The 20,153-nt window shown below is 44.2% G+C and overlaps 1 protein-coding gene and 2 pseudogenes across 2 annotated transcripts; 2 read left to right on the forward strand and 1 right to left on the reverse strand.

The window, feature by feature from the left end:
• Window positions 1-4,133: 4,133 nt before the first annotated feature.
• On the forward strand, window positions 4,134-9,483 carry LOC128569902 (peptidyl-prolyl cis-trans isomerase G-like; annotated as a pseudogene).
• LOC128570157 (serine/threonine-protein kinase LATS2-like) lies at window positions 6,298-9,180 on the forward strand. Its single transcript, XM_053569132.1, is given in 3 exon segments — window positions 6,298-6,792; window positions 6,795-7,060; window positions 7,063-9,180. Coding segments are annotated over 3 exon segments (2,481 nt in total). The 5' UTR covers window positions 6,298-6,695.
• A 7,933-nt stretch (window positions 9,484-17,416) lies between the features above and the next one.
• On the reverse strand, window positions 17,417-17,906 carry LOC128569936 (40S ribosomal protein S13-like; annotated as a pseudogene). Its single transcript, XR_008375485.1, has one exon. The product of XR_008375485.1 is annotated as a 40S ribosomal protein S13-like (transcript).
• Window positions 17,907-20,153: the final 2,247 nt, after the last annotated feature.

Consider the following 20,153-nt stretch of genomic DNA (forward strand, 5'->3'; position numbering starts at 1 on the left):
GGTGATGGCCATGTTAATAGGTTTGATTTAAGTATTCCACATTGTATATCAAATCATCACATTGTACCCCATAAATGTATACAGTTAGGATTTAATTAAAAAAATTTTTTTAAAAACCAAAAAAAAAAAAAAAAACACAACCACTTGGCCGGCCAAGAAACAGAGTCCAACCTGCACCATCTCTTGACTAGAGTCTGTACCACATTAGGAAATGCACCAGGCTGCAACAGCAGAGCCGGAAACAAACGCAACCAAAAAAAAAAAAAGTGTCAGGCTTGGCGTCTATGGCTCAAGCGGCTAAGATGCCAGCCACATACACCTGAGCTGGCAGGTTCGAATCCAGCCCGAGCCCACCAAACAATGACAGCTGCAACCAAAAACTAGCCGGGTGTTGTGGCAGGCACCTGTAGTCCCAGCTACTTGGGAGGTGGAGGCAGGAGAATCGCTTGAGCCCAGGAGTTGGAGGTTTCTGTGAGCTGTGAGGCCACGGCATTCTACCCAGGGCAACAGCTTGAGGTTCTGTCTCAAAAAAAAAAAAAAAAGTGTCAGACATCTTCTAACATTGGAGTAAACCAGGAAAATCACTGTGTTGGATGAGGTCTGATATAAAGTCTGCAAGGTGAATCTCCTTTCTTCCTTAGCATGAAGACTCCTTCATGGGTGGCCCTATGTTGGGCATTGTAAATACAACAGGGACAAGACGGTCATTGCCTATCTTCTTGGAGGACTTCTCCATTTGGCATCTTTTCTTATTTTGTGGGTGATTATTATTCTCAAAATAGTGACATGAATTATTTGCTTGTCTTTGCTTTAACAGAATGGGAGGTATGAAACAAAAGGACACTCCATAGCTGTATTCTACAACCTTTCCTTGTGCCTCTAGGCCATGCTGGAGATCAGAATCCCCATCTGTGTGGTGGGCCAGGTCACTATGAGGAAGCACCCAGGAACTCTGGTGTGTACACGGCCAGACCAAAAGCACTCACTTTGAAGAGATGCATTAAGGAATAGGAGGTGAAGGCACTTGGCACATATCAGACAAAAACAGAATAGCCATGAGAAAAATTAAAAATATAATTTTTCCCAGCAGACAGAAAAGAAAAAGATTGTCTGGGGGGTGTAGGATGGTAAACCAGGTGACTGGTAATAATTAACAAGAGCTGCACAACTCTGCCTGGAACTTCTCCATTTGGGGTACGGTCCGTGAAAATAATTCCTGGGGGAAAACTGGCAGTTTCTCTACAGATGTAGGTAGTGCTATTCACAAGAGAAAGCAACTGGAAGCAAAGCAACTGACTAATAAAAAAGAAAAGCTTGAAAAAGCCGAGGAAGAGAGCAAAACGGTGACAGAAAGTAGGGGCAGAAGGTGGTTGGAGCGTTACCTGCTCCACTGAAGCGAGCATTAGCCAAGAAAAACCTGACAGAATCAACTTCTTTTAGAGCTCAAAAATCCAATCAAGAGCTTACAGCACCTGTGGGAGTGCTTAATGAAGAAAACACTACTCTTTTTCAGTAAGAAAGCATGTAGTGGTGTCCGTGCCACCAGCCCCATTCCCAGTGTGGGTAGCTGGGTGCTGCCCAGTGTTGCAGTGTGACTTGCTGGTGCCAAGGATCAAGACGGAGTCTGTTCACAAAAGCTGTGCCTGTGCTTCTGAACTATCTGGCAGTTCCCTGAGGTGCCAGAGCCGAGGCTTGTCTTTGTTTTATTCACCTCAAGCTTAATCAATGACCCAGGAAGCAACTGTGGAAAAACTGTTGATATCATACAATATCGTCAGCCATGTGCACTGAGGGACAGCAGACAGGGAAGGCAGCAGATGAACCGAAAAGACTGAAAAAAAAGAAGATGAGGAGAGAACTGTGTGAGGGAATAAGGGCTCTGAACGGCTGCTGCACACACCAGGGAGGATGGCGTACAGTGAGCATGCCCAGGGCCAGGTACAGAAACAGGAAAGGCCAGCAAGGACCAGGCGCTGGTTGAGATTTAGGTGGCCTGGATAAGTACTGTAGGAGCATTCCAGCTCAGACCCAATTTACAAAGACCAGGAGGAAAAAAAATTTTTTTTTTTTTTGAGGCAGAGTCTCACTATGTCTCCCTGAGTGGAGTGCCGTGGCGTTACAGTTCACAGCAACCTCCAACTCTTGGGCTTAAGCAATTCTCTTGCCTCAGCCTCCCAAGTAGCTGGGACTACAGACACCTGCCACAATGCCCGGCTATTTTTGTTGCAGTTGTCATTGCAGTTTAGCTGGCCCAGGCCGGGTTCAAATCCACCACCCTTGGTGTATGTGGCTAGTGCCATAACCACTGTGCTACAGGTGCCAAGACAACAGGACAATTTTTATCTTCTTTTTAACTCTGGGATTTTAAGGCAATCTCTGACAAAAAGAGAATATTGCCCCCAAAAGACCTCAAGTCAGCAACCTAACACTACACTTTAAAGAACTAGGGGAAAAAAGAGTAAATTAATTTCAAACTTTGCAGAAGAAAGGAAATAAAAATAAGGGAGTACAAACGAAACAGAGAATCTTTTTAAAATAGAAAAAAATCAATGAAATAAAAACTAGATTCTTTGAAAATATCAACATTGACTAGCATTAAAAAAGAAAGAAAAAAATTATCAACAAAATTGACAAATATTTAGCAAGTTCAATCAAGAAAAAGAGAAGTCTAGGCACAGTGGCTCACTCATGCCTGTCTAGGCCACTCTAGGAGGCAGAGGCAGGTGTGTTCCTTGAGTGCAGGAGTGCAAGACCAGCCTGAGCAAGAGCAAGAGTCCATCTCTACTGAAAATAGAGAAAGTAGCAGTCCCAGAAGCCTCAAGAAGCTGAGGCATGAGCATCACTTGAGCCCGAAAGTTTGAGGTTGCTGTGAGCTACAATGATGCTGTGGCACTCAACCCCAGGGCAACAAAGTTAGGCTGTGAAGAAAGAAAAGAAAGGGAAAGAAAAGAAGGGAGGAGGAAAAAGGGAAAAAAAGAAAGAAAAAGAGAAGACATAAATAACTAAATTCGAAAATGAAAGTGGGGAAATAACTAACACCCTTTCAGAAATAAGTCGGACTATAAGAGACTACTGTCAACAATTGTAAACAGACTAGATAAAATAGGAAAATTCCTAGAAATACACACATTAACAAAAACAATTCAAGAAAAAATAGAGAATCTAAACACACTCACAATAAGAAATTGTATCAGTAATCAAAAACCTTTCAACAAAGAAAAGTACAGGACCACGTAGCTTCACTGGTGAATTCTAACGAACATTTAACGAATAATTACCCTTGATACTTCCTAAAGTCTTCCAAAACATAGAAGGCAACACTTTCTAACTCATTCTAGGAGGCTAGAATTATCCTGATACCAAAGGCAATCAGAAACATCAAAAGAAAAGAAAACTATAGATCAATATCCCTCAGGCATACAAATGCAAAAGATCTCAATAAAATATTATCAAACTGAATCATACACAATAAAAGGATTATATACCATGACCATGAGGGATTTATCCTGGGAATTCAAGGGTGACTCAACATAAGAAAATCATTTAATGTGGGGCTGCTCAGTTGGCCCCCTGCATCTGTATGCCATGGTTTAGAACCACCGATGCCACAATGGGAGGCAATGGATGTCACATGTCTCCTGATCTGATACTCTGAGCAGGGCTCAACTTCATTGACAGTTTATTCTGACTGATAATCCATAACAAAAATCAAATAATGAATAAATAAATAGCAAAAAAACACAAAACAAGGAACATTATTTTTTATTTATTTATTTTTTAAAAAGGAACGTTCTATTTAAAAGAGTAGAGTGGAGTATGAACAAGTTGTGGGGAGTAAAACAAATGAGATGCAACTTCACAGCAGAGAAATCTGTCTCTTCCAGGTGACCAAGGCCAACAGCAACAGTGGTAAGTCAACTTGAGATCATGTACCTTTAATATGATGTCTTCAGAATGGCCCTTTGCCTTGTGGTCTTCCTCCTAAAACACCATAATCCTGGTCTAACCATGAGAAAAAAACAGACAAACCCAAATGGAGAGACCTGCTACAAAACAACCAGTACAGGAGGCGGTTACCAGGTGGCGGTAGATTTGAAGCACTTTAAAGGATCTGACCCAGGGTAGAGGAAACTCTACCAGTGCAGGATGCAGTATTGGAGCCATGGGAATAAAGGTTCGGCATCCTGGATGTTTTTTTGACATTGCCATTAACAATCAACCTGCTGGAAGAGTTGTCTTTGAATTGTTTTTGGATGTGTGCCCTAAAACATGTGAGAACTTTCCTTGTCTTTGTATAGGTGAAAAGGGGACGGGGTAATCAACACAGAAGCCATTACATTATAAGAGTTGTCTGTTTCACAGAGTTGCCAAGGATTTTATGGTTCAAGGTGGTGACTTCAGTGAATGAAATGGACGAGGAGGGGAATCTATTTACGGAGGATTTTTTGAAGATGAGAGTTTTACTGTTAAACACAACAAAGAATTTCTCTTATCAATGGCCAAGAGAGGGAAGGATACAAATGGCTCACAGTTCTTCATAACCACAAACCAACTCCTCATTTAGATGAGCATCATGTTGTATTTGGGCAAGTGATCTCTGGTCAAGAAGTTGTAAGAGAGATAGAAAACCAGAAAACAGATGCAGCTAGCAAACCATTTGCTGAGGTACGGATACTCAGTTGTGGAGAGCTAATTCCCAAATCTAAAGTTAAGAAAGAAGAAAAGAAAAGGCATAAGTTATCATCATCTTCTTCATCTTCATCCAGTGACTGATAGCTCAAGCGATTCTCAGTCTTCTTCTGATTCTTCAGATTCTGAAAGTGCTTCTGAAGAGAAATCAAAAAAAAAAAAAAAGAAAAGAAAAGAAAAAAGAAACATAGGAAAAATTCCCGAAAACACAAGAAAGAAAAGAAGAAGCAAAAGAAAAGCAAGAAAAGTGCATCAAGTGAAAGTGAGGCTGAAAATCTTGAAGCACAACCCCAGTCTACTGTCTGTCCAGAAGAGATCCCCCCTATACCTGAAAATAGGTTCCTAATGAGAAAGAGTCTTCCTAAAGCTGATGAAAAGTAAAGGAAAAACAGAGAACAAGAGAGAGAAAGAGAGTGTAATCCACCTAACTCCCAGCCAGCTTCCTACCAGAGATGACTTTTAGTAACTAGATCTGGCAGAAAAATTAAAGGAAGAGGACCAAGGCGTTATCAAACCCCTTCCAGGTCCAGATCAAGGGATCATTTCAGACGTAGTGAGACTCCTCCACATTGGAGGCAAGAGATGCAGAGAGCTCAAAGAATGAGGAAGCGAGTTGAATGAAATAAAAGAAAATCAAAGAAGCCCAGTTAGAGTAAAAGAGAGAAAAACAATTGATCACAGGCATGTGTCTGAGAGTCCAAACAGAAAAAGTGAAAAGGAAAAGAAAGTTAAAGACCATAAATCTAACAGCAAAGAGAGAAACATCAGAAGAAATTCAGAAAAAGATGATAAATATAATAAAAACAAAGTGAAGAAAAGCGTGAAATCTAAAAGTAGGAGTGAGAGCAAAGAGAAATCAAAAAGTAAGGAAAGAGAGTCAAAACATAATAGACATGAAGAAAAGAGGATGAGGTCAAGAAGAAAGGGATCATGAGAATGTTAAAGAAAAAGAAAAACAGTCTGATTCTAAAGGAAAAGATTAGGAAAGGAGTAGAAGTAAAGAAAAGTCTAAACAGAATCAAAAAGTAACGCGCATGATCACAATAAAGGTAAGGAAAAGGATAGACGTGCACAGTGCAGGAGTAGAGAATGTGACGTAACTAAAGGTAAACACAGTTACAAGAGCAGAACCAGGGACCGGAGCAGAAGAGTGCGAAGCCGGGACAGAGATCGCAGCAGGAGCAAGAGTACCACGGACACAGAGAACAGGAGAAGAGGACGGCCACGCAGCCGAGAGAAGAGCAACACGAGAGAAGAAGTAAAGAGAGGAAGAGGAGGAGGAGAGATTCACGGAGCTCAGAGAGAGAAGAAAGGCAAAGCAGGAACAAAGAAAAGTACAGAAACCAAGAAAGTAAGAGTTCTTACAGAAAAGAAAATTCTGAGGGTGAGAAAAAAATGTACTCTAAAAATTGTGATCATAATAGCTCAAGTAATAGCAGAGAAAAAAAGGCTGACAGAGATCAAAATCCATTCTCGAAAATAAAACAAAGCAGTCAGGACAATGAATTAAAGTCCTCCACATTAAATAATAATGAGGACGAGAAGACCAGATCCTCAGTGGAAAAAGAAAACCAAAAATCAAAGGGTCAAGAAAATGACCACGGGGTTTGCGCGTTGGAACCGCGGCTTGAGCGCCCCGGGAAGATGGAGCAGTCGCCCTCCACGCCACCGCCCGGGGCTCCCCCGTCCCTGCGGCGTCAGCAGCAGCTCCAGCCACCAGCGTCTGGTCTCCCGGTGCGCGAGGCCCCGGAGCCGCGAGCCAGAATGCCCCCGAGGGTGTAGACGGCGCCCCAGGAGAGAGTGATGATCTTCAAAATGAAGACTCTGGAGAATTTTAGGTTCTCAATAGGAACTACAAAAATTGAAGGAAAGAAAACTTTGAAAAGGAAATTGTTTTGAAAGTATGTTTACAATGAACTGATACTGTTGACAGGTTTCTTTCTTTCTTTCTTTCTTTCTTTTTTTTAATAAGATTGTATTTATGGTAAAAGGAAACTGGACTAACAATGAGGCCAAAGACTTTTCCTGCCACGACTTATTCTGGAAATAGTAGGCAGCGATTGCAAGAGATTCGAGAAGGGTTAAAGCAGCCGTCCAAGTCTTCGGCTCGGGGTTACCCGTGGGACCAAACAGTGACACTCCCCTGGATGCCAAAGTCCTGGGGAGCAAGGATGCTGCCAGGCAGCAGCAGCAGATGAGAGCCACCCCAAAGTTTGGACCTTACCAGAAAGCATTGAGGGAAATCAGATATTCCTTGTTGCCTTTTGCTAACGAATCGGGCACTACAGCAGCTGCAGAAGTCAATCGGCAAATGCTGCAGGAGCTCGTGAATGCAGGATGTGACCAGGAGATGGCTGGCAGAGCACTCAAGCAAACTGGCAGCAAACTGGCAGCAGGAGTATTGAGGCCACCCTGGAGTACATCAGCAAGATGGGCTACCTGGACCCGAGGAATGAGCAGATCGTGCGCGTCATTAAGCAGACCGCCCCAGGAAAGGGCCTGCTGCCAGCCCCTGTGACACGGAGGCCCAGCTTTGAAAGAACCAGCGATTCCTTTGCATCCTACCACCAGCCGAGCGGCGCGGCCTATGAGAGGCCTGAGTTCAGCCCCGATGGCCCCACAGCCCTGGAGGAGGTACCACGGCAATACATGGATTTCCTCTTCTCCGGAGCCGGGCCTCACGGTGTGCAGGGTCACCAGCTCCAGCTCAAGGGCTACGGCCCCGGCGCGGAGGCAGCGCACTTCTCGCTGCAGGCGCACTACGGCCGGCCTCACCTACTGGTGCCAGCAGAGCCCTTGGGCTATGGCCTGCAGCGCAGCCCCTCCTTCCAGAGTCAAGCGCCATCCCAGCCGGGGGCCTACGCCAGCCTGCCCACCAAGGGCCAGGGCCCAGCAAGCGCCAGCCTCGCCTTTCCGGCCACTGTCTGCGTTCCACACCCGCACCACAAGCAGGCAGGCCCTGCCGCTCACCAGCTGCACGCGATGGGCTCCCGCCCAGTGTTCTCCGGAGACAGCCCCCCACAGAGCCTGCTTGCTCCCTCCCGGAACAGCCTCAACTCAGACCTGTATGAGCTGGGCAGCACCCCCGTCCAGCAGCGGCCGACCGCTACCCTGGCTCGCCGCGACTCCCTGCAGAAGCCAGGCCTGGAGGTGCCCCCATGACAGCACGTAGCCTTCCTCCCCGATGGTCCAGTGCCCAGCAGAACCAACTCTTTTAATAGCCACCAGCCGCAGACCGGCCCACCCAGCAAGGCTGAGCCCTCCCTGCCAACCCCTAACACCGTCACAGCGGTTTCGGCCACGCACACGCACATCCTGCACCCTGTGAAAAGCATGCGTGTGCTCAGGCCTGAGCCGCAGACAGCTGTGGGGCCCTCACACCCCGCCTGGGTGCCTGCCCCAGCCGCAGAGGCCCTGGACTCCAAGGACGAGCACGTCCTGGTCCTGGGCAGTGCGGGCACCTACCCCCTGGATGTGGACTACTGTAGTCCGGACCGCAGGTGCCCCCCGCCGCCCTACCCAAAGCACCTGCTGCTGCGCAGTAAGTCGGAGCAGTACGACCTGAACAGCCTGTGCGTGGGTGTGGAGCAGAGCTTTCTTGGGGGCCGGGCGGCAGAGCCTGGCGACAGGAGCAACAAGAGCCACAAGAGCGCCAAGGGGGACAAAGGTGGGAAGGATAAAAAGCAGATCCAGACCTCTCCTGTTCCTGTGCGCAAAAACAGCAGAGACAAAGAGAAGAGAGAATCCCGCATCAAGAGCTACTCGCCCTATGCCTTTAAGTTCTTCATGGAGCAGCATGTGGAAAACGTCATAAAAACCTACCAGCAGAAGGTCAACCGGAGGTTGCAGCTTGAACAAGAAATGGCCAAAGCTGGATTCTGTGAAGCTGAGCAGGAACAGATGAGGAAGATTCTCTACCAGAAAGAGTCTAATTATAACAGGCTGAAGAGGGCCAAGATGGACAAGTCTATGTTTGTGAAAATCAAAACCTTGGGGATTGGTGCCTTTGGAGAAGTGTGCCTTGCTTGTAAGGTCGACACTCATGCTCTGTATGCTATGAAAACTCTGAGGAAAAAGGATGTCTTGAACCGGAATCAGGTGGCCCATGTCAAAGCTGAAAGGGACATCTTGGCCGAAGCAGACAATGAGTGGGTTGTCAAACTCTACTACTCCTTCCAAGACAAAGACAGCCTGTACTTTGTGATGGACTACATCCCTGGGGGAGACATGATGAGCCTGCTGATCCGGATGGAGGTCTTCCCTGAGCACCTCGCCTGGTTCTACATCGCAGAGCTGACTTTGGCCATTGAGAGTGTCCACAAGATGGGCTTCATCCACCGAGACATCAAACCTGACAACATTTTGATCGATCTGGATGGTCACATAAAACTCACAGATTTTGGCCTCTGTACTGGGTTCAGGTGGACTCACAATTCCAGATACTACCAGAAAGGTACCGTCTGGGCCTCTACATTCATTGTCTGCATCTAGGTACCGTGAACCACCAGAGGCAACTATTCCCCATCCTGGTAGCTCCTAATTGCTTTAAATTATCTGTCACTCCATTGGTTTATAATTTGGTGTGACATCCTTGAAAGGAATAGTATGATATGTGGGAGATTTTTTTTTTTAAGCTAGTAGATTTAAGTTTTTCTGTATTTTTAGGACAATCGGCTAGAAAATAAAAGACACACAATCTCCAAAAAAAAAAAAGAAAATGACCACATACATGATAAAAATAAAAAATTTGATCATGAATCAAGCCCTGGAACGGATGAAGACAAAAGTGGATGAGTGAATTGGGGGGTAAACTTATTTCCCTTCTGTCTAAAATTTTAAGTTTTAGAGACTTGCTGCTGAATCTCCTTTATGCTATTTTTCCCTTTCATTGTTTTTGGGTTTTGTTTGTCTTTTTTTTTTTTTTTTCTAATGTGGATTTCATTGAGTTGACCTTTTGATAATCTGCCATCTGGATAATTTGTACTGCTAAAGTTTTAATAAACTTGAAATGAGTAAAAAAAAAAAAAACAACCAGTACAACTCAAACCTATCCCAGTCACCAAAAATAGGAAATTTTCTAAAGAAGATGTCAAGATCAGAGGAAGCTCAGAAGTCTTGACAACTAAATGTAGTGTGGCATCCTCAATAGGTCCTAGAATAGAGAAAGGGCGTTAGGAGAACACTAGTAAAATCTGAATCAAGTCCCGAGTTTAGTTAGTAACAGGATTTCAGTGTTGGCTTCCTGTTTGCGACAAATGTACCAGATTAATACAAGACATTACCAGTGGAGAAATATGAATAAAGGGCACACAGTTACTCTCTGTATTACCCCTGCAACTTTTCTGTAGATCTAAAATTTGAAGTTTAAATTTTTTTTAAAGAAGTGCTGTATAGCCAGCTGGGTGCCATAGCTCAGTGGTTAGCACACATGAAGAAAATGGGGATAGATGGCACATTTCTTAAACTGATTGAAACCGTCTATGACAAACCCACAGCTAATATTATACTCCCTAACCACCATTTCTTAAGATCGTTCCCCATTGAGTCACTTGTATCAAGTCCTTGAGTCGGGGTCTGCCTATGGAGCATCCATTTAAGGCAGTGTGCTAGTGAAAAGCAGGAGCTCAGCGACCAGAGTGACCAGGTGCAGAACCCAGCTCTAACATATGCCAGTTGTCATTGTGGGCAAGTTGCTTACTATCCATTTCAGCTTCCTCCTTATCCCCTATGGATAAAAAAGGAACCTACCTCACAGGGTTGTTATAAGTTCATTTATTTGCCTTTTAAATTTCAGGTTAATGTGAGGGTACAAACAACCAAATCACATATCTGAATTTGTTGGGTAGAGTGAAAGAACCAGACCAGCACCATCTTAAGAGTTAAGTTTCGCTTTCCCTGCCATTTCACTCAGTACAAGCCCAGGCAATTCCCCCAAATCATGAGACAACCACCCACCAACCAGGGACCCCCCCCACCTAACCAATCCAGAAGCACCCCCTTTGTTTCAAGCTGTGCACACCCACCCGCTGTGCAGAACCATAAGAACCCCCTGCTCCAGAGCTCAGGGCTCCTGGCTCAGATTCATTGCAGCGGAGTCCCAGGGAGCCCAAGTTTGAACTTGCAATAAAAGGCCCTTTTGCTCTTGCATCGGACTCGGCTCCCTGGTGGGGGATTTCGAGATCTGGGCACAACATTTGGTGCGTTGGCTGGGAAATCCCCCAAGACCCCTTGAGGACCCCAACCCAAAGGGCTGCTACATGCTAAGTGTCTGTCTTGTCTGCCATGGTTGTTTTTGGAAATCTGGAATCTGTAAAGGTGGTTGGCAAAGTCAAAGCAGACGTGCTGGAGGCTGCCGGCCAGGGGTGCCAAGGAGACGTCCCGGCCCCTTCTGGAAGGGACCTTGCCCCACCCCCCAATGAGATGTGGAACCCTCAGGGCGTGGTGTGAACGCAGTCCATCTTGTAGTTTTTCTGGGTGGATGAAGCGGGTCGCACCCGCAGCACAGTCAGAGACTGTCATCCTATTGTTTCTGAGGACTGTCGATTTTGCATGTCCTCAGTGTGTTGTGTGTTTTGTGTTACGTTGGTATCTTAGTGTGGCTGAACTCAGAGCTCAAAATTTGGGACTTGTGGTGAAAAAAAAAAGAGAGAGAGCTAAATGGATTACTTTTTGCAGGAGCGAGTGGCCAACCTTCAATGTTGGCTGGCCTCCAGAGGGAACTTTTCATCTACCCCTCCCTTGGCTGAAAGCACCTCCCGAGCAGTTCAGTTCTTGCAGTGTGCGAGAATCTCCTAACTCCCCTAACAAGAAACCCCACAAACCCTCTGCGTGGCTTTACCCCATTTTGCAGGATAGTGCAGACCAAGATCTACTTTGCCCTCCTCTGTATCACCCCTTGCTGTACCCACCACAGGGCAAACACGCAGCTCCCGGTGAAGTGGTGAGGGAAGCCTGTTGCTGCAAGCCCGCCATGGCAGCCAGGCAGCAAGCTCATCAAAAGGCGGCAGCCAACTTGACTGTTGGTCTATCCTTGTGGGCCATGGACCCCCCAGGGCCGAGGAAGCGAGACCCATGGCCGCACTCTCCCGGGAGTGGGGGTTGCACCGGTGCTCTCCTGGGGGGCCAGGCCACCCCTCCCAGGGCACGACTGCTCCCCCACCCCCTCCGCGTAAGCCCTCCATCCTGGTGATGGGGCAGGGACCCAGCAAGGGCGGGGGGCAGGGGGGACTGTCCCCGGTGTGCCCAGGGTGGGTTGCACCTTCGGCACGGACTGTTTTTTTCTCTCCAGGGGCCACGCAAGAAAAAAAAAAGCATCTTGAAACACGGATCAAGGAGTCTAACACGTGCGCAAGTCAGGGACTCACATGAAAGCCATGGTGGGGAACTGCCCCCCGGCCAGCAGCCACTGCCAGGCACATTTCCATCGTGGCAGTGCGCTGCAACCAACTCCAGGACAGCTGAAAAGGCCCGGTGGGGAAGGTGGCTTGGGGGCCCCTGCCCTTTGCAGGGCAGGCCCATCTCCTGAATGTTACAGCCCCCCGGCACCAGCACTCACTGAATCCCGGGGCTGGGCAAGGCTCAGAACCTTTATTATTGGCCCTTTGCCACTAGTGATTTGTATAAATAGAAAAATATTTTTACAAACGGAATAAATATTCTAGCACGTGAATGAAGGCAGCCCTGCACCTTAAAAAAAGTTATTAAGTCTTTGCAGTTTTTATCTGGGAGAAAATTAGAGTGTGTGCTCCCTACTTAAGGTGGAGTCATCCAAAAAATTTAGAACTGCTTTATTCCTCAGAAAGTGTGGCTTGCCACGTGTTTGTGCCTGGAGATAGGAGTCTGATGTCTAAGCTCACCTGAGCCTGAAAAATAGGAGTTCCCTGTCCAGCCCTGAGTGGGAAAATCCTGTATCAATGTTACATCTCATAAATGTCTCTCATTTATAAAATGTAATAATTTAGTTGTTTAAATTGTTGGGGAAACTGAATCTTTGTCAAAGGATAAGATTCTTGCCTTTTAAACCTTCTAGTTATCAGTTTGGCTGAGTGAATGGGTAACTTTGTGGTAAACTAGGATCCTGTTTTGTGGAAAGTGAGTTTTTAAGAGTAAGAGAAATTAGACAGAAAGGAGAATGGCATTGTGTAAAGAAAGAATCTTGTGTGATAAATTTTATCCTGAAATAGAATGGTTGTGTAAGAAAGTGAAAGGCAGGGCAAAAGTTAAAGAAAGTTTAGAATGTTTGTAGATGGTCTGTGCAGGTTAAATGAAGCTCATAAAAAAGAATTTGTGAAAGAATTTACATGTGAGCCAGTTGGCTATGTATTTCCTTTAAAATCTTTTGGCTTGTAATTTTCTTAAACAAATGTTTTAGGCCTTTGATATTTGACATCCTTCCAAAATAAAAACTCTAAATCTGGGGCTTGACGCCTATAGGGCAGTAGTTGCAACGCTGGCCACATGCACTGAGACTGGCGGGTTCAAACTTGGTCCAGGCCAACAACAAAAAAAAAACACAACTTTAAATTTGGTCTTCTTGAAATATTAAGACCACTGAAAGTCATGGGAAAACAAATTAAACTTATTTAATTTATTAAAAATATATAGGAAACATTGTCAAATATGAAGTGGTGATTAATTTTATGTTGGTTATAGTTATATATATATGTTCTAATATTATAAAGCATTGGTCTGTCCTAACATATATTGTTGGTAATAATTTTAATTCATCTAAAAAAAAAGTATTTTTTATGTAACTGGCTGAGTCCAAAGTTAATCCTAAGAAGAATAAGAAATATTAAGAGAGGCTGACAAATTCTCTCGAATTCAAATTACTTTGGAAATTGAATACCTTCGGAATAAAAGCAGATTTGTAGAACTTTCGTTGGAAAGATAACATGTCTATGAGTATTGCTAACTTAACTTCAAAAAGAACAGAGATCAGTTACATGGAACTGGGCTAGTTTGTAATGGCTTTTTGTTTGAAATATTGTTGATTCTTTCTGTGTTCTGTTTTCCAGAAGTCAAGAAATAATTTTCTGTCTTTTGAGCTATTTGTAGCTTTTCGAGCAATGTGTGTACTTATGAGCAGAGTTTGAAACGTATTCTTTTTCTCTCTCTCCTTGATTTCTCGGGAATGTGAAAGCAATTTGTAAGTATGCTTAATTTCTGACAATACAGTTATTTGCATAAGTTCAATAAGAATCTGTTTCGTTTTATAGGACATGATGATGGCACTGGTTATTTTACCAAGGCTTTGGCTGGAACAGCATTTCCAGAGGTGTCCAGACTGCATTAAGGAATTCAGGTTGACTTTATAAGGCCATAAAAAAAGCCCTTTAGAAAACTGGCCAGATACCCATCAGTAACATTTCCCTATCTGTGATAAATTCCTGGCTGAGGTCGCTTGCTGACAGGTCCGGGAATCAAAATGTGCTTGGGGACCTCAAGAGAAGAGGGATTTACCCAATGCATATAGGTATTTAATGGCACAGATGAAACCTGGGCTCTGAAAAGCTTTCAAAAAGTCCAGCCTGAGATTCCTTATAAAAGGTTTCAGCAAAGCCAATTTTAAAAGAAAGAAGAGCCTAGATGGCTAATAATTAATTATTCTTACTGTACTTTATGCAAATAATCAGACCCCATTTATTGAAGGTACAGTTTATTTTGGCAAATAAGTTAGTTCTATTATAATTTGCCTTTAGTAAAGAGAGAAATTGGAGAGAGAAAAATAGTTTAAAAAGAGGAAAAAGAGGCTGTGGTCCACCTGTATTTAGATCCCAGCCTTGTCTGTACTCATAAAATGAGACGTAACTGTTTTACTAAATTCATCTATTGAATGGGACTAAGAGACTGGCCAAAGAGTATAGAATTATATACAGTAGTTATATTTACTCTGAAGCCTTAAGACTCAACAAAGGTCACCTGTTGGCTACACTGAAAAACTTGTGCAATATTAAATGTTATCTAAAATTTCCCAGTAAATGATGTAACTGTAAATACTGCATTCTACTCTGCTGAATCTGCTGCCAGCAGAAGCCAAGTGGCCCACTTGTCTGAACTTAAAAGAGGCCTTTTTCAGTGTAAGGCTGGCTCTGAGAAGCCAGAAGCTGTTTGCTTTCCAGTGGAAGAGACCAGACATGGAAACAGTACACATGGACTAGTTTGCCACAGGGGTTCAAAACACCCACGATTTTTGAAGAAGCGCTGACTTGTGACCTCCAGAAATTCCTGGCTGAGGAATTAGAATGTGTGCTGTTCCAATATGTCAATGACCTCCTTTCAGGACACCTTATCTAGGAGGGCTGCGCCTGAGGCATGGACTGTCTTTTATGACATCTAGAGGTATGTGGCTATAAAGTGCCTAAGCGGAAGGCCCAGGTCTGCCAGCAGCAAGTGTGTTATCTAGGATTTACTATTCAGCAAGGGGAAAAGAATCTAGGCATGGAACGAAGGCAAGTCATTAATCGCCTCCCCACCTCCAAGAGCCAAAAGCAGGCTCGGGAATTCTTAGGCCCAGTCGGCTTCTGTCGTCTGTAGATCCCCAACTTTGCCGTCTTAGCTAAGCCCTTATATGAGGGAACTAAAGAGAGGAGGGAGAGCCCTTGGAGTGGGAAGGAGAACAGGAACATCCCTTCTCCCAGCTAAAGATAAGGCTGATGGCTATACCTGCATTGAGACTGCCAGAGTTGGCCAAGCCCTTTACTCTGTATGTCTCAGAGAGATAAAATGGCTGTGAGTGTTAACCCAGCTGGTTGAGTCCAGGCTAAGGCCTGTAACTTACCTCTCTAAGCAGTTGAATGGAGTGGTAAAAAGATAGCCACCCTGCTTACAGGCTGTAGCCGCTACTGCTCTCCTTGTGCAAGAAGCTGATAAACTGACTCTAGGGCAGGGTCTCAGAGTGAAAGTACCGTACTCTGTGGTCAATTTAATGGACACTATGGACACTAAGGGACATTTTTGGCTCTCTAATGCAACACTCTAAACCAAGCCACGCTCCTTCCAGTCAGTGGAAGAGAGACTAAGCATGACTGTATGGAAATTATAGATAACGTGTACTCTAGCAGACCTGACTTGCGTGACCAGCCCTGGACAGATGCAGACTGGGACTTATATGCAGATGGAAGCAGTTTCGTGACGGCACAAGGTGAGCGGCAGGCTGGATATGCAGTGGTTACCTTAACAGAGACTATAGAGGCTAAGCCCCTACCCCAAAAAACATTGGCTCAGAAGGCTGAGTTAATTGCCTTGACTGAAGCCTTAAAACTAAGTCAAAGGAAAAATGTGAATGCTTTTCGGACTCTCCAAGTACGCAGGGCATTGTACAAGGAGAAGGGACTATTAAATTCTAGAAAAAAGGACATTAAGTATCAGCAGGAGATACTTCAGTTACTAAAGGCAGTATAGAAACTCTGGAAGGTAGCAGTGATGCACTGTTGTGGACATCAAGGAAATGCTTCCACCATCACTAAAGGGAACACTAGGGTTGGTACTGAGGCAAAAAGGGCTGCATCCCAACCGTACCAGGTGTTGCAAGTGGCTCCTCTCATCCCATGAGTTATGGAGCTCACCCCTATCTACTCCCAGGAGGAAAAAGAATAGTTGATAGTGGAAGACTGACCCTGCCCCAGCTCATGTGATGAGCTCTGATTGGCCGACTCCTGACTGATGGGAGCATGAGCTAAATTGGTCCTATCAGAATGAAACTCAGGAATTTTGAGAGATTGTTGGGGGAATTGGAACCCTCTCTTTCTTTTCATGATGTGGTTCTTCAAAGTGAGTCCTGGAACTTCTTTTACTTTCCTGGTTTTATTACCAGGAAAGAATCCAGCTCAAGGATGAAACCAACCCATAGAGAGGGCAACAGAGCTGAAAGAATTGTGCCAAAATGGAGTCAAAGCCCTGATCAAGCTATTCTCGAATCTCAGTATCACTGGAATTTTTCCAGTTAGCCAAGGCAATAAATTCTCCTTACTATTTAAAATTATTTTTTATTTCTTTAAAGAACAAATTTATTCTGCTTACTTTACGTATATCTGAAGCTGTTTTATTGATTGATTGATTGAGGCAGAGTCTCATTCTGTTGCCCAGCTACAGTGCCATGACATCAGCCTTGCTCACAGCAACCTCAAACTCCTGGGCTCAAGCAATTCTCCTGTCTCAGCCTCCCAAGTAGCTGAGACTACAGGTGCCCGTCACAACACCCAGCTAATGTTTCTATTTTTAGTAGAGATGGGGTTCTTACTGTTGCTCAGGCTGGTCTGGAAATTCTACCTCCTCGGCCTCCCAGATGGCTAGGATTTCAGGTGTGAGCCGCTACACCTAGCTTGAAGCTGTTCTAAACACTTTACATATTTAATTCGTTTAAACTTATGACATCCCAAAGTTGCAGATGCTGGTGTGGATGTGGAGAGAGGGTAACACTTTTACACTGCTGGTGGGACTGCAAACTAATACAGCCTCTTTGGAAAGAAGTATGGAGAAACCTCAAAGAACTCAAATTAGATCTCCCATTTGACCTGCAATCTCACTACTAGGCACCTACCCAGAACAACAACAAAAAAATCATTTTATCATAAGGACATACACGTTAGATTGTCTCTTGCAGCTCAATTTATAATTGCCAATGTGTAGGAACAGTCTGTATTACCCAAAGTGATCTATAGATTAAATGCAATCCCTATCAAAATTCCAATATAATTTTCACAGAAATAGAAAATACAATCCTTAATTTTTTAAGTTAAAGAATGATTTTATTGTTTGAGTTCATCGACAAATTCATGCAACCAGGGCAGAGGCTGTGGATGACTCATATTTCCAATTGGGAGGAAGAACTCACTTGGTCTTGTACTACTGAGCCAGTTGATGAATTCGGCTCTCTAACCAAATCAGACGGAATTTAGCATCCTTAGCCTTTCTATTCCTCTCAAGATGCTTTCGAACAGCAACTGCTTTCTTAATTAAATAGTAGAGATCTTCAGGAAGATCAGGAGCAAGTCCTTTAGACTTAAGGATTCTCAAGATTTTATTGCCTGTTACAAACGTACTTGAGCAACGCCATGTGAGTCTCTCAGGATCACACCGATCTGTGAGGGAGTCAGGCCCTTCTTAGCCAGTTTGTGAATCTGCTCCTTCATGTCATCAGACGTTAACTTAGTGGGAACACTGCAGCAACAGGGCAAAGCCGACTGGGACAGGCTCTTCCCAGGAGCATGCATGTGACCCAGGATGGCGGCGGCCAGCAGCAAAAAGAGAACGACTCGGAATGCCGCAGGAAACCACTGGCCCACAGGAAGCGACCTCACACCCAATCCTTAATTTTTTTAAGGAACTAGGAAAGACCCTAGTTTTGAGCAAAAAGAACAAAGCTGGATATTCCCTGACTTCAAAATATATTATATAGTTACTATAATCAGGGTCAGGCTTAAGCCTGTAATCCCAAGACTTTGGGAGGCCAAGGCAAGAGGATTGAAGAGACATTGTACTCCATAATTTCAAAATATATTAGAAAATGTTTAAGGTCATGGATATCCCAATTACCCTGATTAGATTATTACACATTGCATACATGTACCCCCCAAAATATGTACACTCTATAGCAATTCAAAAAAGAAAAACTGATATAATAAAATAATTATAATCAAAATAACATGGTACTGGTATAAATATAAACACATTACCCAATGGAACAGGATATAAAGCTGAGAAATAGGCTCAGTGCCTGTGGCTCAGGCAGCTATGGTGCCAGCCATATACACCAGAGCTGGCAGGTTCAAATCCAGCCCAGGCCAAAAGCTGGGCATTGTGGCTGGCACCTGTAGTCTCAGCTACTTGGGAGAGAATCACTTGGGCCCAGGAGTTTGAGGTGACTGTGAGCTGTGACACCACGGCACTCTACCCAGGGTGACAGCTTGAGACTCTGTCTAAAAAAAAAAAAAAGCTAAGAAATAAACTCACATATCTATGGTCAATTGTTTTTTGACAAAGGGATTGAATTTTTTAAATTTTTATTTTGAAATAATTTTAGTCCTCCCAAATACGATATACAATATAAACTACAGATACCAAATACAATATAAACCATATAGTTGTGCAAGATAAATGTGATACTGTGTTGTATCATGTATTTTATGTATGTCTACTAATACCTATCATAATATTTTGTGCATACTTTTTTTTTTCTTGAGACAGTCTCTCTATTGCCCTGGGTAGTTTATATTTTAGTTCATTATTAAACTTAACTATTTCAGAAGTCAGAAAAGGAATATTGAAATCATGATTTAATCATAATCATCATAAAGGAATATTCAACGACTATATCATGAATGAATTAGTTTTAAATGTATGAAGAAAGGAAAAATCTTAAAAACATCATGATGGGAGCAAGATGGCAGCCGAGTAACAACTTCCTTGCATCTGGGCACCGTGAATCTGGGGAGATAGGACTCCAGGCATCTCTGGCTGCTGGGATCTGCCTATCATCACCCCTGAGAGGATACAGGGAGTCAGCAAGAGACTTCTGGACCCCAAGAGGAGGACTAAAACCGTGGAAAACCGGCAAGTGGTCGCGTGTGTTCAATCCATCTAAACCCGCCCGCAACTGTAAGTTCAGTAGCAGCAAGACTGCAAACCAGAAAGGCCTTACCTGTGAACTGTTTTGGTGTCTTTGGACTTGGCACTCAGCTGAACTGCCTTGGGGAGACCTTGAGTGGGAGTGCGGAGAACTTTGGCCTTTGTCTAGGGCCCCAGTCTGAGCCGCTGAGCCAGACGGAGCTAATAGTGTTTGGCTCTGGGTCACAGGCGGCAGCCATTGTGAGCGATCTGCCCCAGCAAGCTCCGCCCTCAGGGTCCCAGAGCTAGAATTGGGTGGGAGCTGGTAACCCAGCGACCAAGTAGCCTAAGGGCGAGGTCTGAGCCGCCTTGCAGCCCTAACCCTCGGGGGCAGAGAGAGACCAGTTTTGGCACACAGGGTAAGTGGATAACCACTTCAGCAGTGATTCCAGCGACAAGCACTTCCCTGGGAAAGCTTCTGCTCAGCAAGTGAACAAGTTCAAAGAGCCTTTTAAGTGGGCTGAAGAGAGATTTAGGGTGTCTACCTGCTGGGGCTTGAGAAACTAGCAGCCTCCAGTCGTATCAGAACTGTGATTAACATCTCATACCCCAGAAGACCACGTGTTACCCAGACAATATTCAATAACATATACATACTGCTTTGTTTTTGGTTGTGTGTTTTTTTTTTTTTTCTGGTTTGGTTGTTTTTTTTGTTTATTTTGATGTTGTAGATTGTTCTTTTGTTTTTTAAGTTCAACCTTTTCCATACAGATCCTTTTTCTTTCTCAATTTTTCTAGTTTTATTATAATTTCCCATTGCTGCCTATTTCAATAATTAGAACATCATTTTTGTTAGGGTTTCTACCGCTATTATTTGGTTTTCCACCCAATTTTCTCCCGTAAAGTTTTCTGTTTGC

The sequence above is a fragment of the Nycticebus coucang genome, chromosome 18 (genome assembly GCF_027406575.1).
Source record: "Nycticebus coucang isolate mNycCou1 chromosome 18, mNycCou1.pri, whole genome shotgun sequence".
In the NCBI taxonomy this organism is placed as follows: domain Eukaryota; kingdom Metazoa; phylum Chordata; class Mammalia; order Primates; family Lorisidae; genus Nycticebus; species Nycticebus coucang.